This window comes from Salmo salar, chromosome ssa06 (genome assembly GCF_905237065.1).
Source record: "Salmo salar chromosome ssa06, Ssal_v3.1, whole genome shotgun sequence".
NCBI classification, from domain to species: domain Eukaryota; kingdom Metazoa; phylum Chordata; class Actinopteri; order Salmoniformes; family Salmonidae; genus Salmo; species Salmo salar.
Window position 1 is genome coordinate 52,690,656 of NC_059447.1, and position 19,502 is coordinate 52,710,157.

At 44.0% G+C, this 19,502-nt stretch overlaps 1 protein-coding gene across 1 annotated transcript; it reads left to right on the forward strand.

The window, feature by feature from the left end:
* The first annotated feature begins 3,131 nt into the window (after positions 1-3,131).
* Positions 3,132-19,403, forward strand: LOC106607553 (XK-related protein 5). The gene is made up of 7 exons (XM_014204591.2): positions 3,132-3,385; positions 4,820-5,003; positions 9,557-9,741; positions 10,258-10,470; positions 13,872-14,041; positions 14,722-14,833; positions 15,267-19,403. The coding sequence occupies exons 1-7, from the start codon at positions 3,259-3,261 to the stop codon at positions 16,286-16,288; spliced, it is 2,013 nt and encodes a 670-aa protein (XP_014060066.1). The 5' UTR covers positions 3,132-3,258; the 3' UTR covers positions 16,289-19,403.
* Positions 19,404-19,502: the final 99 nt, after the last annotated feature.

Genomic DNA, 19,502 nt, shown 5'->3' on the forward strand with positions numbered 1-19,502 from the left:
TTTTATGTTTGTGTGTGACGAAGACGATCAGTGGCTAAGGCAGTAGCCTAACCTAGCCTGTTAACGTTAGCTAGCTACTACTAGTGGATATAATTTTAACTAAAAGTAATCTATAGAGTGAAACAATTTGCTATCATGTCTAAGAGACAAAAACTATCAGGAAGCGAATATATTTTTTTTAAACAATGAGAAAAGAGGCACAATCTCTAAACCAAAGAAATCCGCTGGTGAAATGTATCAGTGTACAGCAATGTCCATCAGCCGGTGTGGAGAATGACAACACTACGAGGACAGGCCATTCATGATCTCGCCATCACGGTTGACAACTCCCTTGTGTCCTCCTCCCAGAGTGCTAAGAACCTTGGCGTGATCCTGGACAACACCCTGTCGTTCTCCACTAACATCAAGGCGGTGACCCGATCCTGTAGGTTCATGCTCTACAACATTCGCAGAGTACGACCCTGCCTCACACAGGAAGCGGCGCAGGTCCTAATCCAGGCACTTGTCATCTCCCGTCTGGATTACTGCAACTCGCTGTTGGCTGGGCTCCCTGCCTGTGCCATTAAACCCCTACAACTCATCCAGAACGCCGCAGCCCGTCTGGTGTTCAACCTTCCCAAGTTCTCTCACGTCACCCCGCTCCTCCGCTCTCTCCACTGGCTTCCAGTTGAAGCTCGCATCCGCTACAAGACCATGGTGATTGCCTACGGAGCTGTGAAGGGAACGGCACCTCCATACCTTCAGGCTCTGATCAGGCCCTACACCCAAACAAGGGCACTGCGTTCATCCACCACTGGCCTGCTGGCCCCCCTACCTCTGAGGAAGCACAGTTCCCGCTCAGCCCAGTCAAAACTGTTCGCTGCTCTGGCACCCCAATGGTGGAACAAGCTCCCTCACGACGCCAGGACAGCGGAGTCAATCACCACCTTCCGGAGACACCTGAAACCCCACCTCTTTAAGGAATACCTAGGATAGGATAAAGTAATCCTTCTAACCCCCCCCCCTTAAAAGATTTAGATGCACTATTGTAAAGTGGTTGTTCCACTGGATATCATAAGGTGAATGCACCATTTTGTAAGTCGCTCTGTATAAGAGCGTCTGCTAAATGACTTAAATGTAATGTAAATGTAATTCGCCGAGAACGACGAGCCCCTGTTCGAATAGGGAAAACCGGAGGAGTCCGAGCCATGCAGTTCCACCGATGATAACACCAGGCCTAGCCACACCTCCAAACAATGCCGGCGAAGACCCTACTATCTTGGACCCAGACTCAGATTCGTCGCTCCCCGTCCCCGATGACAGTGGTGGTGCTGCTGCTAAATCCGACTCCCAGACAAAAAACATTAAAGATCCCAGTGAATGGCCAAAATAAATGAATGGATCTTTACAGGATATGTTAGTGCAGGCAGGGCCACATCAGGATAAGGAGAATTTCCCAAGAGATGAGGGGCAACGAAAGTTTTCGGTGGCCCACTACTATAGGGGGAGAGAGAAGGAGAGACCAAGGCTTGTCTATTCCAAGCAAAACGATGCAGCCTTTTGTTTTTGCTGCAAACTTTTTTTCACACGAGTGCAAATCTGCGCTGGTCTGGCATGGAACTAGGGACGGGAAGAATCAGGACCATGGACAGCTACCGAGAGAACACATCGCTGACTGCAATGCAGCACCACAGCAGAGGAAAGAGGCCTCTCTAGGTGGAGACGAAATAAATAAATAAACTAAATTAATTAAGGCTGGGTCATTGACATAAAGGTTATTTTACACTGCTCCAGCGAAACGAGGCCCGCTATGAATTTATGAAAGCAGTTGTTTCCAAAGCTCAAATGATCTTACTCGGTTTTACAGTTCTACAGTAATATAAAATATATGTTAAATATGTTATATACAAGTGTTATTTTTATTGTAATTGTAAAAATTATGTGGTCGTGCCATGTGTGATAACAGGTGGGATATTATTAATAAAAAACGTAGTTTTCCAACTATAGGTAGTAGGTTGCATAGTGATAGCAACAATGTAACTATCTGATGCAGGGGTTATTAAAGTGCACCAACAATGTTTATGGGCATAAACATAGAATGACATAGATAATTGGAGTTTATTTCTTCATCTTCCAAACAATAAGTGTTCAGCCTACCTGTTTGACAGACACAATTATCCTATCCATAAATGTCGGTATAGCCAAATACTCCAAAACTGTCACCTGACTAAAACCAGGGCTCGAATTGAGTGAGGGTATCACATACCCGTTGTTAAAGAAAATGGCAAAAAGGATATCTATTGTTTGCTTTATATTTTAAATAAATACATAAAACGTATGCAGATTCTATAACAATGCTTAACTCGGTGATGCATTATAGTAGAAACAAGCTCTAAAATTCCCGCGAAAGACGTGACTCTGATGCATATGGGGATATATTGATTCCTCTCTATGACAATCTGAAGCTAAACCGCAGCCTATATATTCGAGGAGTTAAAAAAAATACTTTGCTATTCTGTCCCTATTAATTGAGCTTTTCTCTTTCTGAAAAGAGAATGAGATAAAAAAAAATAGACTTTGCTATTCTGTCCCTATTAATTGAGCTTTTCTCTTTCTGAAAATAGACTGTTTGTTTAAACCCAGGCAGCTTTTAGGGAAGAACTTTTGTTGTTGGGTTATACAACATTTGTAGCCAGCATTTGAAGCTTACAGTTTTCTGCGTCAGTAGAGCCTCTGTCTGGGTGGAAAGGTAACTTTTGAAAGTGCCATGCTTAGATTCATAAGGATGTCTAAGATGTCATTATTTTTGTCTGGCCTGGGGCGGCAGAACGTCCAGGACATTGGTGATTTTAACAATGAAATCAGATTGAAAATATTTGGCTATATTATTGACTGATTATATAGCCTAGTAACCAGATGTGCTAAAAACAAAAAAAAATGTGTAGCATAGGCCTATTAATTGGGCTGCTATTATGTTCTGTTCCTCCGACTTTTAGCTGAGATGTTTGTCTCGCCTAGGGCGGCAGAACGTCCAGGACCGGTCCTGTATAAATCAGGATAGCCACTACATGAAAAGGTGTAACGTGACAATGGGGAGTTTGAACAATACTTACTTTACCGTGTAGTGTACTGCCTCTTTAAAAACTGCAGTGACGTCAAATATTTTTGACGGGAGCCAGCCTGGAGGACGAGTACTGGTAGGTAACGGATCCACCAAGGGAGAAGGATGACAATAGTAATGTCCCCGGCTGGTTCCCGCGGCGCCCAAGTCTCCGTATCATGATAAACACTGGGCCTGTCGCCCATATGATGCCCGTGGCGGCTCGGAGTGGGTCCTGGATTGCGTGGTGCCAGGCTATCCTTTTTGGTGTGTCGGGGTTGGTGATATTGGCTGAAAGAACCGCGCGTAAGTGGATACCAAACGCTACAGTAGCTGCAAATTAACATTCACAGCATGTTCAATCATGCATTGGACTGCGTTAGTGACCTTCAATTAGTTATATGCAATGGTAGAGTTCTTGTTTTTCCGGGGAAATGTGTTAGTATGGACTTCATGGAATGCGTATTTAGCTAGCTAACGTTACACGTCTAGTACAGTTCAGCATCACTTGGCTAACATTAGCCTAGTAACGTTAGCCACATTAGCTAGCTAGCTACTGTATGTGCATACGTTAATGTGAATGTGGCCCGGTAACATTGCACGAATTACCCCCGACCTTTCTGTTTCATTCTCTATAAGTGTATAGCCAGTTTCATTGCGGTCTTTTAAGTTGAAGGCTAGCCTTTATTTCTACCGAGATGTTTTTTGTTTTTGTATGCATATCACACGCGGGTCAGTCGAAGGGCACGGAGAGATTAGGTCTCCTCCGCGCCGTTATCCGGGAAAAAGGCGCCGTGCATCCTTGTGTAGAGGAGTAAGCAGATCAATGACAAGGTCGTCACTAGTTACCACAGCCACAAAGTCATAAACCCCTCCCATCTCTACAATTTGCGCTTCTAAAAATTGAATTTTAGCCCTGATCTTGACCCCTATTTTTTACGATAGACAATTTCAACTTTGTGGCTTTGGAAACCCAATGGACAAGTAGCACAAGTCAGAGAGCCCCATCGAAGGCAACTGACTGCGCGAGAAGAAACTTTGGCCTCCACACAGATGGATTTCACCGGATAAAACTACTGTGCCTTCAATATGTAACTCATATTTATTTTTAGGGGAATTTAATATCTTATGCTCGTCTATAACTGTACTTTGTCATGTATTTGTACGTTTTATGTTGATCCCGGGAAGAGGAGCTGCTGCATGTGCAGTAGCTAATGTGGATCCAAATAAACTAAGCCTGAGAGCCTCTCTAGGGCCCCACCAACAGAGACAGTCAGTCCTGATGGATAAGACAGAAATAATCAATATCTATCCATCAAGAGCGCTTCTCTCCCCTTGCCAAGTTTGTGGTCAAGAGGCATACACATAAATAGCATTTCATTAATAATGATCAATACAGGGGATTGTTTCCAAATATACCATTCATTCATTTATCCAGCCATCCACTCACTAAGTCACTCACCTCACTCACTCACTTGTTCATTTATGTAGCTGGCATTGTGTGCAATGGAATGTATAACCATTCACTCCCACCATAGACTGTTCAGAATGTAACCAAAAGAAAGTCAAAGTGACGCCTTCACATATGAAACAATGGTTTTAGAACGTGAGGCGCCATAGAATGTAACCAATATATTCTGTATGTAGGTAAATAGACCTTGTAGTAGACTGATGCACTATTACATTGATATAAATGTATAATAGACCTATTTCTTCCCTCTGTGTGTGTGATCTATAAAGTGATCTATTGTGTAGGATTCTACCTATGGAATGAAGAAACGCAGTGGGCTGGGATGACCCTCGCCTTCCTGTTGCCGGGGATACTGGTCCAGGTGTTGAGTCTGAGGTGGTACTGTGACGACGGGGAAGACCACTATTGGTTCCTGACCGTCACACATGTGTTGCAACTGGGCATCTTCCAAAGGTGAGCCCACCTGAACAATCGCTACACCTGGGTATGTTCAATAGGCACAAAAGAAATGAAAACCGATTGAAATGTGGAGGTACTAGCTGAACTTGACCAATTAGAAATGTCCGCTTTTGTTTTCTGTCACAAAATGCTTTTGAACATTTTGTTACAGTGTGAACAGGACCCTGACAACAGAACGATCTGCCTCAGAATTATAAATTGAAGGAGATGTTGCTTTCAGCTCAGAATAATTCAAAGTAACAATCATTTTGAAACCAGCCTCTGATTTATTTAGTTGGATAAATAAGATCTCCTGTCCTATCTGCCCTCTAGTACTATAACGTAAGTGATGGGCATTATTTTATTTGTTTAAATTTTATTTCACCGTTATTTAACCAGGTAGGCAAGTTGAGAACAAGTTCTCATTTACAATTGCGAGCTGGCCAAGATAAAGCAAAGCAGTTCGACAACATACAACAACACAGAGTTACACATGGAGTAAAACAAATATACAGTCATTAATACAGTAGAAAAATAAGTCTATGTACAATGTAAGCAAATGAGGTGAGATAAGGGAGGTAAAGGCAAAAAAAAAAGTCCATGGTGGCAAAGTAAATACAATATAGCAAGTAAAAACACTGGAATGGTAGATTTGTAGTAGAAGAAAGTGCAAAGTAGAAAAAGAGTTAATGGGGTGCAAAGGAGCAAAATAAAATAAATAAATACAGTAGGGGAAGAGGTAGTTGTTTGGGCTAAATTATAGATGGGCTATGTACAGGTGCAGTGATCTGTGAGCTGATCTGACAGCTGGTGCTTAAAGCTAGTGAGGGAGATAAGTGTTTCCAGTTTCAGAGATTTTTGTAGTTCGTTCCAGTCATTGGCAGCAGAGAACTGGAAGGAGAGACGGCCAAAGGAGGAATTGGCTTTGGGGGTGACCAGAGATATATACCTGCTGGAACGCGTGCTACAGGTGGATGCTGCCATGGTGACCAGTGAACGGAGATAAGGGGGGACTTTACCTAGCAGGGTCTTGTAGATGACCTGGAGCCAGTGGGTTTGGCGACGATTATGAAGCGAAGGCCAGCCAACGAGAGCGTACAGGTCGCAGTGGTGGGTAGTATATGGGGCTTTGGTGACAAAACGGATGGCACTGTGATAGACTGCATCCAGTTTGTTGAGTAGGGTATTGGAGGCTATTTTGTAAATGACATCGCCAAAGTCGAGGATCGGTAGGATGGTCAGTTTTACGAGGGTATGTTTGGCAGCATGAGTGAAGGATGCTTTGTTGCAAAATAGGAAGCCAATTCTTGATTTAACTTTGGATTGGAGCTGTTTGATGTGAGTCTGGAAGGAGAGTTTACAGTCTAACCAGACACCTAGGTATTTGTAGTTGCCCACATATTCTAAGTCAGAACCGTCCAGAGTAGTCATGCAGGACAGGCGGGCAGGTGCAGGCAGAGATCGGTTGAAGAGCATGCATTTAGTTTTACTTGTATTTAGGAGCAGTTGGAGGCCACGGAAGGAGAGTTGTATGGCATTGAAGCTCGTCTGGAGGGTTGTTAACACAGTGTCCAGAGAAGGGCCAGAAGTATACAGAATGGTGTCGTCTGCGTAGAGGTGGATCAGAGACTCACCAGCAGCAAGAGCGACATCATTGATGTATACAGAGAAAAGAGTTGGCCCAAGAATTGAACCCTGTGGCACCCCCATAGAGACTGCCAGAGGTCCGGACAACAGGCCCTCTGATTTGACACACCGAACTCTATCAGAGAAGTAGTTGGTGAACCAGGTGATGCAATCATTAGAGAAACCAAGGCTATTGAGTCTGCCGATGAGGATGTGATTGACAGAGTCGAAAGCTTTGGCCAGGTCAATGAAAACGGCAGCACAGTATTGTTTCTTATCGATGGCGGTTACGATATCGTTTAGGACCTTGAGCGTAGCTGAGGTGCACCCATGACCAGCTCTGAAACCAGATTGCATAGCGGAGAAGGTGCGGTGGGATTCGAAATGGTCGGTAATCTGTTTGTTGACTTGAGTTTCGAAGAACTTAGAAAGGCAGGGTAGGATGGATATAGGTCTATAGCAATTTGGGTCAAGAGTGTCCCCTCCTTTGAAGAGGGGGATAACAGCAGCTGCTTTCCAATCTATGGGAATCTCAGACAACACGAAAGAGAGGTTGAACAGGCTAGTAATAGGGGTTGCAATAATTTCGCCAGATAATTTTAGAAAGAAAGGGTCCAGATTGTCTAGCCCGGCTGATTTGTAGGGGTCCAGATTTTGCAGCTCTTTCAGAACATCAGCTGAATGGATTTGGGAGAAGGAGAAATGGGGAAGACTTGGGCGAGTAGCTGTGGGGGGTGCAGTGCTGTTGACTGCAGTAGGGGTAGCCAGGTGGAAAGCATGGCCAGCCGTAGAAAAATGCTTATTGAAATTCTCAATTATAGTGGGTTTATCGGTGGTGACAGAGTTTCCTATCCTCAGTGCAGTGGGCAGTTGGGAGGAGGTGTTCTTATTCTCCATGGAATTTACAATGTCCCAGAACTTTTTTGAGTTTGTGTTGCAGGAAGCAAATTTCTGCTTGAAAAGGCTAGCCTTAGCTTTTCTAACTGCCTGTGTATATTGGTTTCTAACTTCCCTGAAAAGTTGCATATCACGGGGGCTGTTTGATGCTAATGCAGAACGCCATAGGATGTTTTTGTGTTGGTTAAGGGCAGTCAGGTCTGGGGAGAACCAAGGGCTATATCTGTTCCTGGTTCTACATTTCTTGAATGGGACATGCTTATTTAAGATGGTAAGGAAGGCATTTTAAAAAAAATAACCAGGCATCCTCTACTGACGGGATGAGGTCAATATCCTTCCAGGATACCAGAGCCAGGTCCATTAGAAAGGCTTGCTCGCTGAAATGTTTCAGGGAGCGTTTGACAGTGATGAGTGGAGGTCGTTTGACTGCTGACCCATTACGGATGCAGGCAATGAGGCAGTGATCGCTGAGATCTTGGTTGAAAACAGCGGAGGTGTATTTAGAGGGCAAATTGGTTAGGATGATATCTATGAGGGTGCCAGTGTTTACGGCTTTGGGGTGGTACCTGGTGGGTTCATTAATAATTTGTGTGAGATTGAGGGCGTCAAGCTTGGATTGTAGGATGGCTGGGGTGTTAAGCATGTCCCAGTTTAGGTCACCTAGTAGCACGAGCTCTGAAGATAGATGGGGGGCAATCAGTTCACATATGGTGTCCAGAGCACAGCTGGGGGCCGAGGGTGGTCTATAGCAGGCGGCAACGGTGAGAGATGGATTTTTAAAAGTCGAAGTTCAAATTGTTTGGGTACAGACCTGGATAGTAGGACAGAACTACGTTGTAGTTAGAGATGAAGATTTCAGAGTTTTTGGTGGACTTCCTAAGCCAGGATTCAGACACAGCTAGGACATCCGGGTTGGCAGAGTGTGCTAAAGCAGTGAATAAAACAAACTTAGGGAGGAGGCTTCTAATGTTAACATGCATGAAACCAAGGCTATTACGGTTACAGAAGTCATCAAACGAGAGCGCCTGGGGAGTAGGAGTGGAGCTAGGCACTGCAGGGCCTGGATTCACCTCTGCATCACCAGAGGAGCAGAGAAGTATGAGGATAAGGGTACGGCTATAAGAATTGGTCGTCTGTGACGTCCGGAATAGAGAGAAAAAGGAGCAGGTTTCTGGGGGCGATAAAATAGCTTCATGCTATAATGTACAGACAAAGGTATGGTAGGATGTGAGTACAGTGGAGGTAAACCTAGGCATTTAGTGATGATGAGACAGATATTGTCTCTAGAAACATCATTGAAACCAGAAGATGTCATAGCATGTGTGGGTGGAGGAACTGAGAGGTTAGATAAGGTATAATGAGCAGTGCTAGAGGCTCTACAGTGAAATAAGCCAATAAACACTAACCAGAACAGCAATGGACAAGTCATATTGACATTAAGGAGAGGCATGCTTAGCCGAGTGATCAAAGGGTCCAGTGAGAGTTAGATAGCTAGCCGAGCCATAGGTAGCAAGCTGGTAGAAGATGGAGGTCTGTTTTTAGCCACCTCATGCGATTCCGTCTGTAGATTAGTGGGGTTCCGTGTGGTAGGGGGGACCAGTCCAATTGGCAAAATAGTTAGTTATAGTGGCCCAAGAAAATTGTCCGATAGACCTATTCAGATAGCAGCCGATAAGACAGCTAACGATTAGCGGGCCGCAGATGGGCATTCAGGTTACGTCGTGACGGAGGGGCCAGTTGGATAACTCCCTCGGGCAGGCAACGCCGGTGGTCCAGTCGTGAAGGCCCGATGGGGCTCCGCATCGGCAGTAAAACGGGTCCGGTTAGAGGTTACCTTGAGAGGTTTACGTCATTAAACCTACAATTTTTGCATTTTATGTGTAGATCATCTTTAGAATTCTACATATCTAAATTGCAGACACACAATCCCACCAACACACATCATCATCCACATACACCATACATAACCAACTACCTTCTAGAGCTGCCCCCATTGCACCAGCTCTGTATTACAGCCATTGCTCATTGTTTCCCCCCTCTGGCAGGTTGTGGGACTGCATGATGTCCGTATGGGACATGCAGGGTACTGCGGGGGAGCTCGGGGCGGCTGTGATGCAGCAGGCCGATGTGTCTGCCCTCCGCCTTTTGGAGGCCCTGGTCCTCACCCTCCCTCAGACACTGCTGCAGACCTACGTCTTAGCTGTCACTGACGTGGAACTCCACTCCCCGGGTAAGACGCCACTGTACCCAGGCGATGCTTAATTTCATTCATTACAAAGAAACAAACATGTAGCCTAAATCATATCTAATTAATTACTACGTAATAATTACACTTTTACTATCTCTTAGTGGGCTGGTATTCATAGTAGGAGTGCTAATCTAAGATCAGGTCCCATCCATGTGATCTTGTTAATTATGATCCACAAGTTAAAACAGAACCTAAATCATATATTTTCATATCCTAAAGAGCTGATGACTCCTGAATGTTCATTGAAATCGCAGCAAACTGTACTGTCCATCAGATTGTGCCAGCTCATCTGGCACCATAGACTTATATAATTAGGCTGGGACCCTTGTTGAGAAGCCGGTTACAGCCGGTCACTTAGAACATATTGGTTATTACTATACATGCCATTTTCTTAGTAAATACCTTGTCATTTTTGTACCCCAAAATGTCTGTATACCTTAAAACATGTCTTAAATTTCTCTCCCCCCCACTCCCTTACCCACCCATCCCCCTCCACAGTAGCGGTGTGCGCAGGCCTGTGCCTGCTGTCACTGTCCTGGGCGCTGGTGCTGTTCAGCCGGGCGTGCTGCCTGATCCGCCCGGGCCACCTGGCCATGCCCCCGGCCGCCCTGCTGTGCCAGCTGCTGTGGAGGGCGGGCATGCTGGGCGCCCGCGTGGCAAGCCTCATGTCCTTCGCCCGCTACTTCCACTGGTGGACCTGCGGAGTGGCAGGTGAGAGAGAGAAAGGGAGAGCGAAAGAGAGCGACGAGGGAGGGAGGGAGGGTAGAGAATTTTTTTTAAGAAGGATCATTTTTCTATTTGTTTTTGATTTTTAAGACCCCTTGAAGTATATATATATATATATATATATATATATATATATATATATATATATATATATATATATATATATATATATATATATATACTGCTCAAAAAAATTAAGGGAACACTTAAACAACACATCCTAGATCTGAATGAAAAAAATAATCTTATTAAATACTTTTTTCTTTACATAGTTGAATGTGCTGACAACAAAATCACACAAAAATAATCAATGGAAATCCAATTTATCAACCCATGGAGGTCTGGATTTGGAGTCACACTCAAAATTAAAGTGGAAAACCACACTACAGGCTGATCCAACTTTGATGTAATGTCCTTAAAACAAGTCAAAATGAGGCTCAGTAGTGTGTGTGGCCTCCACGTGCCTGTATGACCTCAATACAACGCCTGGGCATGCTCCTGATGAGGTGGCGGATGGTCTCCTGAGGGATCTCCTCCCAGACCTGGACTAAAGCATCCGCCAACTCCTGGACAGTCTGTGGTGCAACGTGGCGTTGGTGGATGGAGCGAGACATGATGTCCCAGATGTGCTCAATTGGATTCAGGTCTGGGGAACGGGCGGGCCAGTCCATAGCATCAATGCCTTCCTCTTGCAGGAACTGCTGACACACTCCAGCCACATGAGGTCAAGCATTGTCTTGCATTAGGAGGAACCCAGGGCCAACCGCACCAGCATATGGTCTCACAAGGGTTCTGAGGATCTCATCTCGGTACCTAATGGCAGTCAGGCTACCTCTGGCGAGCACATGGAGGGCTGTGCGGCCCCCCAAAGAAATGCCACCCCAAACCATGACTGACCAACCGCCAAACCGGTCATGCTGGAGGATGTTGCAGGCAGCAGAACGTTCTCCACGGCGTCTCCAGACTCTGTCACGTCTGTCACGTGCTCAGTGTGAACCTGCTTTCATCTGTGAAGAGCACAGGGCGCCAGTGGCGAATTTGCCAATCTTGGTGTTCTCTGGCAAATGCCAAACGTCCTGCACGGTGTTGGGCTGTAAGCACAACCCCCACCTGTGGACGTCGGGCCCTCATACCACCCTCATGGAGTCTGTTTCTGACCGTTTGAGCAGACACATGCACATTTGTGGCCTGCTGGAGGTCATTTTGCAGGGCTCTGGCAGTGCAGGGCTCTGGTAGCGGTCCTGCTGCAGGGTTGTTGCCCTGTTCCGGCCTCCTCCACGTCTCCTGATGTACTGGCCTGTCTCCTGGTAGCGCCTCCATGCTCTGGACACTACGCTGACAGACACAGCAAACCTTCTTGCCACAGCTCGCATTGATGTGCCATCCTGGATGAGCTGCACTACCTGAGCCACTTGAGTGGGTTGTAGACTCCGTCTCATGCTACCACTAGAGTGAAAGCACCGCCAGCATTCAAAAGTGACCAAAACATCAGCCAGGAAGCATAGGAACTGAGAAGTGGTCTGTGGTCCCCACCTGCAGAACCACTTCTTTATTGGGGGTGTCTTGCTAATTGCCTATAATTTCCACCTGTTGTCTATCCCATTTGCACAACAGCATGTGAAATTTATTGTCAATCAGTGTTGCTTCCTAAGTGGACAGTTTGATTTCACAGAAGTGTGATTGAGTTGGAGTTACATTGTGTTGTTTAAGTGTTACCTTTATTTTTTTGAGCATTATATATATATATATATATTATATATATATATATATATATTATATATATATATATATATATATATAATATATATATATATTATATATATATATATATATATATATATAAAAAATATATATATATATATATATATATATATTTTATATATATATATATTTTATATATATATATATATTTTATATATTTTATATATATATATATATTTTATATATTTAGATTTTTTATATATATATATATATATTTTTTATATATATATATATATTTTATATATATAAAATATATATATATATATATTTTTTTATATATATATATATATATATATATATATATTTTATATATATAAAATATATATATTTTGGGCCTTACTGCTATTAGCCCATACAAATGCATTTAATAACATATTCACTACATGGAACAGATAGTCCCCCCAAAAATCGAATGGAAGTTTGTTCTGAAGTGTCTATCCTATATCTGAGAGATATAAGAAAGATTAGTCTCCATATACTGTATACTTCCATTCATTTTTTCAACTGGTACTGAGGGACCTTCAGACGAGTCTTGTGAGGTCCGTGGGCTCCTAGAGCAAAACAACCAACATGTACGTGTTCCTGAGAGTCTCACCTTTCTACAGAGAGGTCATATTAGTGTGTAGCCCAAACTGCTCGGACGCTACAGACAGAAGTTGGCAGATCGGCTGTAACGACTTCAGACGAGACCCAAGACGCTTGTGGGGGTCGTCGAGCAAAACAGAGAACACCGTCGTGTTTGTGAGAGTCTCATCTCATAGTAGTTTGTAGGCCAAACCGTTCGGACGCTACAGACGATTCTGTGAGCAGACCGATTTTCAGGATGTCTCATGGTCTGACAACACCGCTCTACCTCTGTCACCTTTCACCGCAGATGTAGAAGTGTTACAAAGGCGGATGCGGTGGATTGAGACGCAGCCAATGTAGAAAAAAAACAGATAGCTCTAGCTTAAACTGACAGATTTGTATAGGGATTTTTGTATTATGCTAATTAGATTTCTGCCCAGGCAAAAGGGGGTTATTCCATTCCTCCCACCAGACTCCTGAGACCCCGTCCTCACAGGAGGCCTTTTTGCCTTTTGGTAGGCCATCATTTTAAATAAGAATTTGTTCTTAACTGACTTGCCTAGTTAGTCATGTAGGTGGACATTGGTTGCCAAGGAACAGGCTTTGAAGGACAACGTGTTGCATTAAGAAGATAGATGCCTTTTATTGATTTTACTTAATATATGTATTTATTTCTAATTTAACCTGAGGCTTTGTAAATTTGGTATAATGCACGTAGAGGTCAATTGTAGGTCAAATTAGTTTATTAAATCAGTTGATTATAATTGACCATTTTGATTGGCTGTGCTGTCAGATTGTAAAGGATCTGGAATCTGCATCGATGCATTATTTACTACAACCAAGTTCCCTGAGTAAACACAACAAAATAACCCCGGTCCACTCTTTCTCTCCTCCCTCTTTTCTCTCTCTCTCTGCACATCCTTTTTAAAATCTCCATTTGTTTATGGCCAGGCACCACACCCTAATTGGGATAATAAAAAAATAAATATTTTCATCATATCATAATCAACTTTTACCAGTAATCTCAGCTAGCTATCTATTTTTACGCTGACCTCCAGGCTTCCACTGGCTCACGGCGTCCTTCTGGCTGGTCGCCCAGCAACCGGAAATCTGTACCGGACCCTGGCGCTGGCGCCTATTCAACGTCGCGCTGGGATTGGTCCACATCTTCCTCTTCCTCAACGTCAAAGACGGACCCTCGCGCTTTCGCATGGCCGGCTTCTACGTGGTACGTATGTACGAGAGAGAGACACAGAGACTGCAGCACCTGGCCTCACCCTACTAGAATCTGAAGTCAAATGTCTACTGATGATCTGGTGCTTCTGTCCCCAACCAAGGAGGGCCTACAGCAGCACCCAGATCTTCTGCACAGATTCTGTCGGACCTGGGTCCTGACAGTAAATCTCAGTAAGACAAAAATAATGGTGTTCCAAAAAAGGTCCAGTTGCCAGGAAGAATTCAGTTGCCTGGAAGAAAGAATTCAGTAGAGGAGAAATTCAGTATGCTGCAACTGAATTGCCCTTTGGGGACAATAGGAAAGATCTGTTGAATTTAATTATATTCATTCAGATTTTTGTGCATGTTCCGATTCAGTTCCGTTTCAATTTCCTGCTTCTAAGTGGTACATATGATGAATAGGAGGACGAGGACTGCCATTCAGGGACAATAAAGATCTATTGAATTTAATTGAATTCTGTTTGAATCTCCTGCTGCTTGGTGTCATTCCTTGTCTTAGCGTTCACCCCTGTGTCTTTGTGACGAGTTGTATGTTTTGTATTTTTGGGGGGCCTATTATTTCACTCATGTTCATATGGGCGCACACACATGCTTTCTGTCCTTGCATTCCATTGTCCCGTCTTAGTCCGGTCATGACTTCTCCTGACATCCCTCTGACCTCTTCTCCTATAGGCCATGCTACTGGAGAACACCACCCTACTAGTGGCAGCGTCCGACTTCCTCAGTGAGAAATCATGGGATAGCATGATCCTCCCCATCGCTGTGCTGAGCAGCTTCCTGCTTGGTGAGTCACTCTTTGGATTCTCCCCCTTATGTAGCATTTAGTTGTAAGCCACTGGTTATGCCTGATGCCTGTGCACAGAACAAAGAGGATGTTATAAAGCTATTGCGTTAAAAGAAAACAAGTACTTCTAAAATTCATATTTAGATTTCATTTAGGGCAAATGTTTGCCACCAGAGAAACCTAAAATATTACAGATTTAGTCATGTTCATGGCTGTAAGGGATACATTGTCTATCTATCTAAGGCACCACGCCAAGCTTCAGACACAACCAACTGTTCCCCATAAGGAACTTTCAATCCCATCACCAAATTGCCTTAACCTTTAATGAATACTATCATTTGTTCAGTATTGTACATCACTGTCCATTCAAACACTCTGCATCACACAGAGCGTGTTTCTAAGTCTCCCCCTCTCTTATCTCTCTCTACACCAGGTGCCACCTCTCTAGTCCTGTACTACCGCTTCCTCCACCCCAAGTCCACCGAGATCGCCACAGGCCATGGCCTCGGCCACCGCAACCACCACATGGGCTCCACCTGCCTGGAGGGCCTAGAGCAGGGCGACTCTTCCTACTCCCTGGGGGGTGGGGGAGGTGACAAGAGCCTCCCCCAGGCCGCACCCTCCTCCCTGCACAATCACGGCAGCTTCTCCCTCTCTGGCGTGGCCGGCTCCCTCCTGGAGCATCCTGGGAGTTGCGGTCCCAGGCTGGGTAACTCGTGCCTCTGCCGCCACCACCACTGGCTCCTGATTCGCTTGGCACTAAAAACGAGTGACTTAGGAAAGATCAACCGGGCCTATGGTGCCGGCGGTGTGGTGGCCAACTTGGACGAGGACGATTACTGTTGTAACTCGGAGGCCACGGGTACAGGTGGCGGCAGGACTACCACGGCGTGTGGGGGCAACTACGACGGGGTCTCGGTGTCCGAATCGCAGGGGACGAAGCGGGGCCTAGCACCCCTCTCGGACTGCAAGGAGGAGTTCCAGAGCGCCAGCGATGAGCCCACATCCGCCGAGACGCCTGGCGAGGAGGAGAGCGAGGACAGCCTGGCGGACATGCAGAGCCCACTGGAGTCGCCGGTGTCTGACTCCTTAAAGCGCAGCTCGCCCGAGGGCAAATCGGTGTTCGGGGACAGCCCCGAGCCCTACTGCTGCCCCAGCACCACCCTGTCCAGCTCCACACTGTACTTCAGTGCCGACCCCCAGTCCCCCAGCAGAACCAGCAACCCACGCCTGGACCGGGCCAGCCCCCCCATGGGCATGGCAGGCCTCAGCTCCATCCCCAGCGACCCCGCCCTGCACAGGGACGTCAGGGGACTGCAGATGGGGCCTCGCTACACCTCCACACCCAAACTGGACTCTGGGGTGCAGGGGGACGCACCGCCCAGCATCCCTCATCTGAGTGGTCCCAGGAGGCAGCTGATACTGTCACGCCGAGACGAGAACGATGGATTTTAAGAACAAGGGAGGGCAAAAGAGAGGGAGGAGATAAAAAGAGATGGTGGAAAGAGATTGAAAAGTCAATGGAGAGGAAGCATAATCAAACACAAGCCCAGCTCAAAGCTAGCTAATTTAGAAGCACAAGTATCTTAAGTAATATACATTTCCTATAAAGCTGTCCGTTACCATTTCTTGCTGATTGTTCCGAGTACCAAGTAATTTCTATTGAGGATTTCCTATTCCGCCGAGTACCGGTACTTACTTTTTATAACAATAACTTTAACCCAGTTCAATCACCGCTACCTCCTAATCAACCAAATATAATACAATAAACAAATAATACCACATAAAAACCTATTTAAATGCTTCTAAAAATAATACTAGAAATGGTGACATGATCTCGGCTAAAGTGAAGATACCCGCTGCAATATGTCAGCTTAGTATCTGAACTTTGTTTTGGCTGGCATTTACAGATACTGTATCGGCCAGATACTGAGTACCATCATCGATAGTATCAGTGCACCTCTAATTTCCTGTTGTGTTTTTGTTATTCCTTTGAAAAGATACTCACTCCCCATACCCCCAAAATTAACATAATGAACAGGACAAGGGTTCACTGGGAACCAATTGTAAGCAAACGACCGAAACGGGGAAGGACTAAACTGAACTTGTCCGTTGCAAAATGTTTAGCTACGGTGTGCTGTGCACTAATGACTACACCCCAGGTGAACTTATACACTCATTTGCTGACATTGCTTAGGACAGACAGGGCTTCGTAGTCAACTCGACAAAACTGTTTGATGGTGAAATCAGACAGTTGTCTCACATTTATATGACCCATTTTGCCTTTTGCGAAGTTGTTCATATTAACAAACGTATTTATTGAGCTAATTGATGAATATTTTTAAGGTACATTGTTGCAAAGATATAAAACATTTTTTATTCTTTGTCTTAAAGACATGTTGAACATGTTAAGTTTTTCCAATTGAGAAACTCTAAAATATGTTGTATTGTACTGTCTCAGGCGCGTGGTTGTGTTTTAAACAGTTTTCACACCTCAAATGTGAAGGTAAATGGAAGAATAAGGGATATCCAAGACATATTTTGTGACAATGTTTTGCTGTGATCATTTTTTCATCTCTCTTATAAGAGATCATTGTGTTGTTGATTAAATGCTCTATAAAAGGACCCAGGGTAAGATACAGTGTCTTCAGAAAGTATACACACTCCTTGACTTTTTCCACATTGTTGTTACAGCCTGAATTTAATATTGATTACATTGAGATTTTTTGGGTCACTGGTCTACTCACAGTACCACATAATGTCAAACGTGGAATTATGTTTTTAAAATGTTTACAAATTATTTAAAAATGAAAAGCAGAAATGTCTTGAGTCAATAAGTATTCAACCCCTTTGTTTTTTAATTTTTTTATTTAACCTTTATTTAACTAGGCAAGTCAGTTGAGAACACATTCTTATTTACAATGACTGCCTACCCCGGCCAAACCCTCCCCTAACCCGGATGACGCTCGGCTAATTGTGCACTGCCCTATGGGACTCCCGATCACGGCCTGGTTGTGATACAGCCGGGATCAAACGAGGGTCTGTAGTGACGCCTCTAGCACTGCGTTGCAGTGCCTTAGACTGCTGCGCTGCTCGTTATGGCAAGCTTAAATAAGTTCAGGAGTAAAGAAATTGCCTAACAATCATGGACTCACTCTGTGGGCAAAATGTGTGTTTAACAGGATTTTTTTATGACTACCTCATCTCTGTACCCCACACATATAATTATCTGTAAGGTCCCTCAGTCGAGCAGTGTATTTGAAACAGATTCAACCACAAAGACGAGGGAGGTTTTCCAATGACTTGCAAAGGGCACCGATTGGTAGATCTTTTTTTTTTTAAAGCAGACATTGAATATCTCTTTCAGCATAGTGAAGTTATTAATTACACTTTGGATGGTGTATCAATACACCCAATCAGTACAAAGATACAGGCGCCCTTCCTAACTCAGTTGCCGGAGAGGAAGAAAACCGCTCAGGGATTTCACCATGAGGCCAGTGGTGACTTTAAAACAGTTAGAGTTTAATGGCTGTGATAGGACAAAACTAAGCCTGGATCAACAACATTGCAGTTACTCCACAATAATAACCTAATTGACAGAGTGAATTAAAAATATTCCAAAACATGCATCATGTTTGCAACAAGGCATAAAAGTAATACTGCACAAAATGTGGCAAAGCAACTGAACTATGTTTGGGGCAAGTCCAATACAACACATAATTGAGTACCACTCGCCACATTTTCAAGCATAGTGGTGGCTGCATCATGTTATGGGTATGCTTGTAATCGTTAAGGACTGGGGAGTTTTTCAAGGTAAGAAAGAAACGGAATGGAGCTAAGAACAGGAAAATTCCTAGAGGAAAACCTGGTTCAGTCTGCTTTTCACCAGACACTAGGAGATGTATTTACCTTTCAGCAAGACAATAACCTAAAACACAAGGCCAAATATACACTGGAGTTGCTTACCAAGAAGACAGTGAATATCCCTGAGTGGCCGAGTTACAGTTTTGATTTAAATCTGCTTGCAAACTTATGGCAAGACCTAAAAATGATTGTCGAGCAATGATCAACAACCAATTCGACAGAATTTGAAAAGAATAATGGGCAAATGTTGCACAATCCAGGAGTGGAAAACTGTGAAGAGACTTACCCAGAAAGACTCACCGCTGTTATCGCTGCCAAAGGTGATTCCAACATGTACAGTATTGACTCAGGGGGTTGAATACTTATCAAGATATATTAGTGTTTTTATTTTTCATAAAGTTTTTACACGTTAACATTTTTCTTCCACTTTCACATTACAGAGTGTGTTGTGTAGATTGTTGACAAAAAATGTCAATTACATCCATTTTAATCCCACTTTGTAAGACAATGTGGATGAAGTCAAGGGGTGTGAATACTTTCGGAAGGCACTGTACATAGGCAACATGTACAGAACACTGAAATTATGCTGGTTTTCATACTTTTCCCCCTCTCAGGTGCTTGCCTATTCAACATTTTGTTACATAGGTCAAGGCCACAGTTGATGTAATAACGAACAAGCAATAAAGGTTATATTGGGTGGACTTGATGCAAAAATGTGTTGTAATTATTTCAACTTTCATTTAATTCTATGTACACAAATGAATGTAGGAATTATATTATAATTTTGTATCTACAGTAAGAGCAA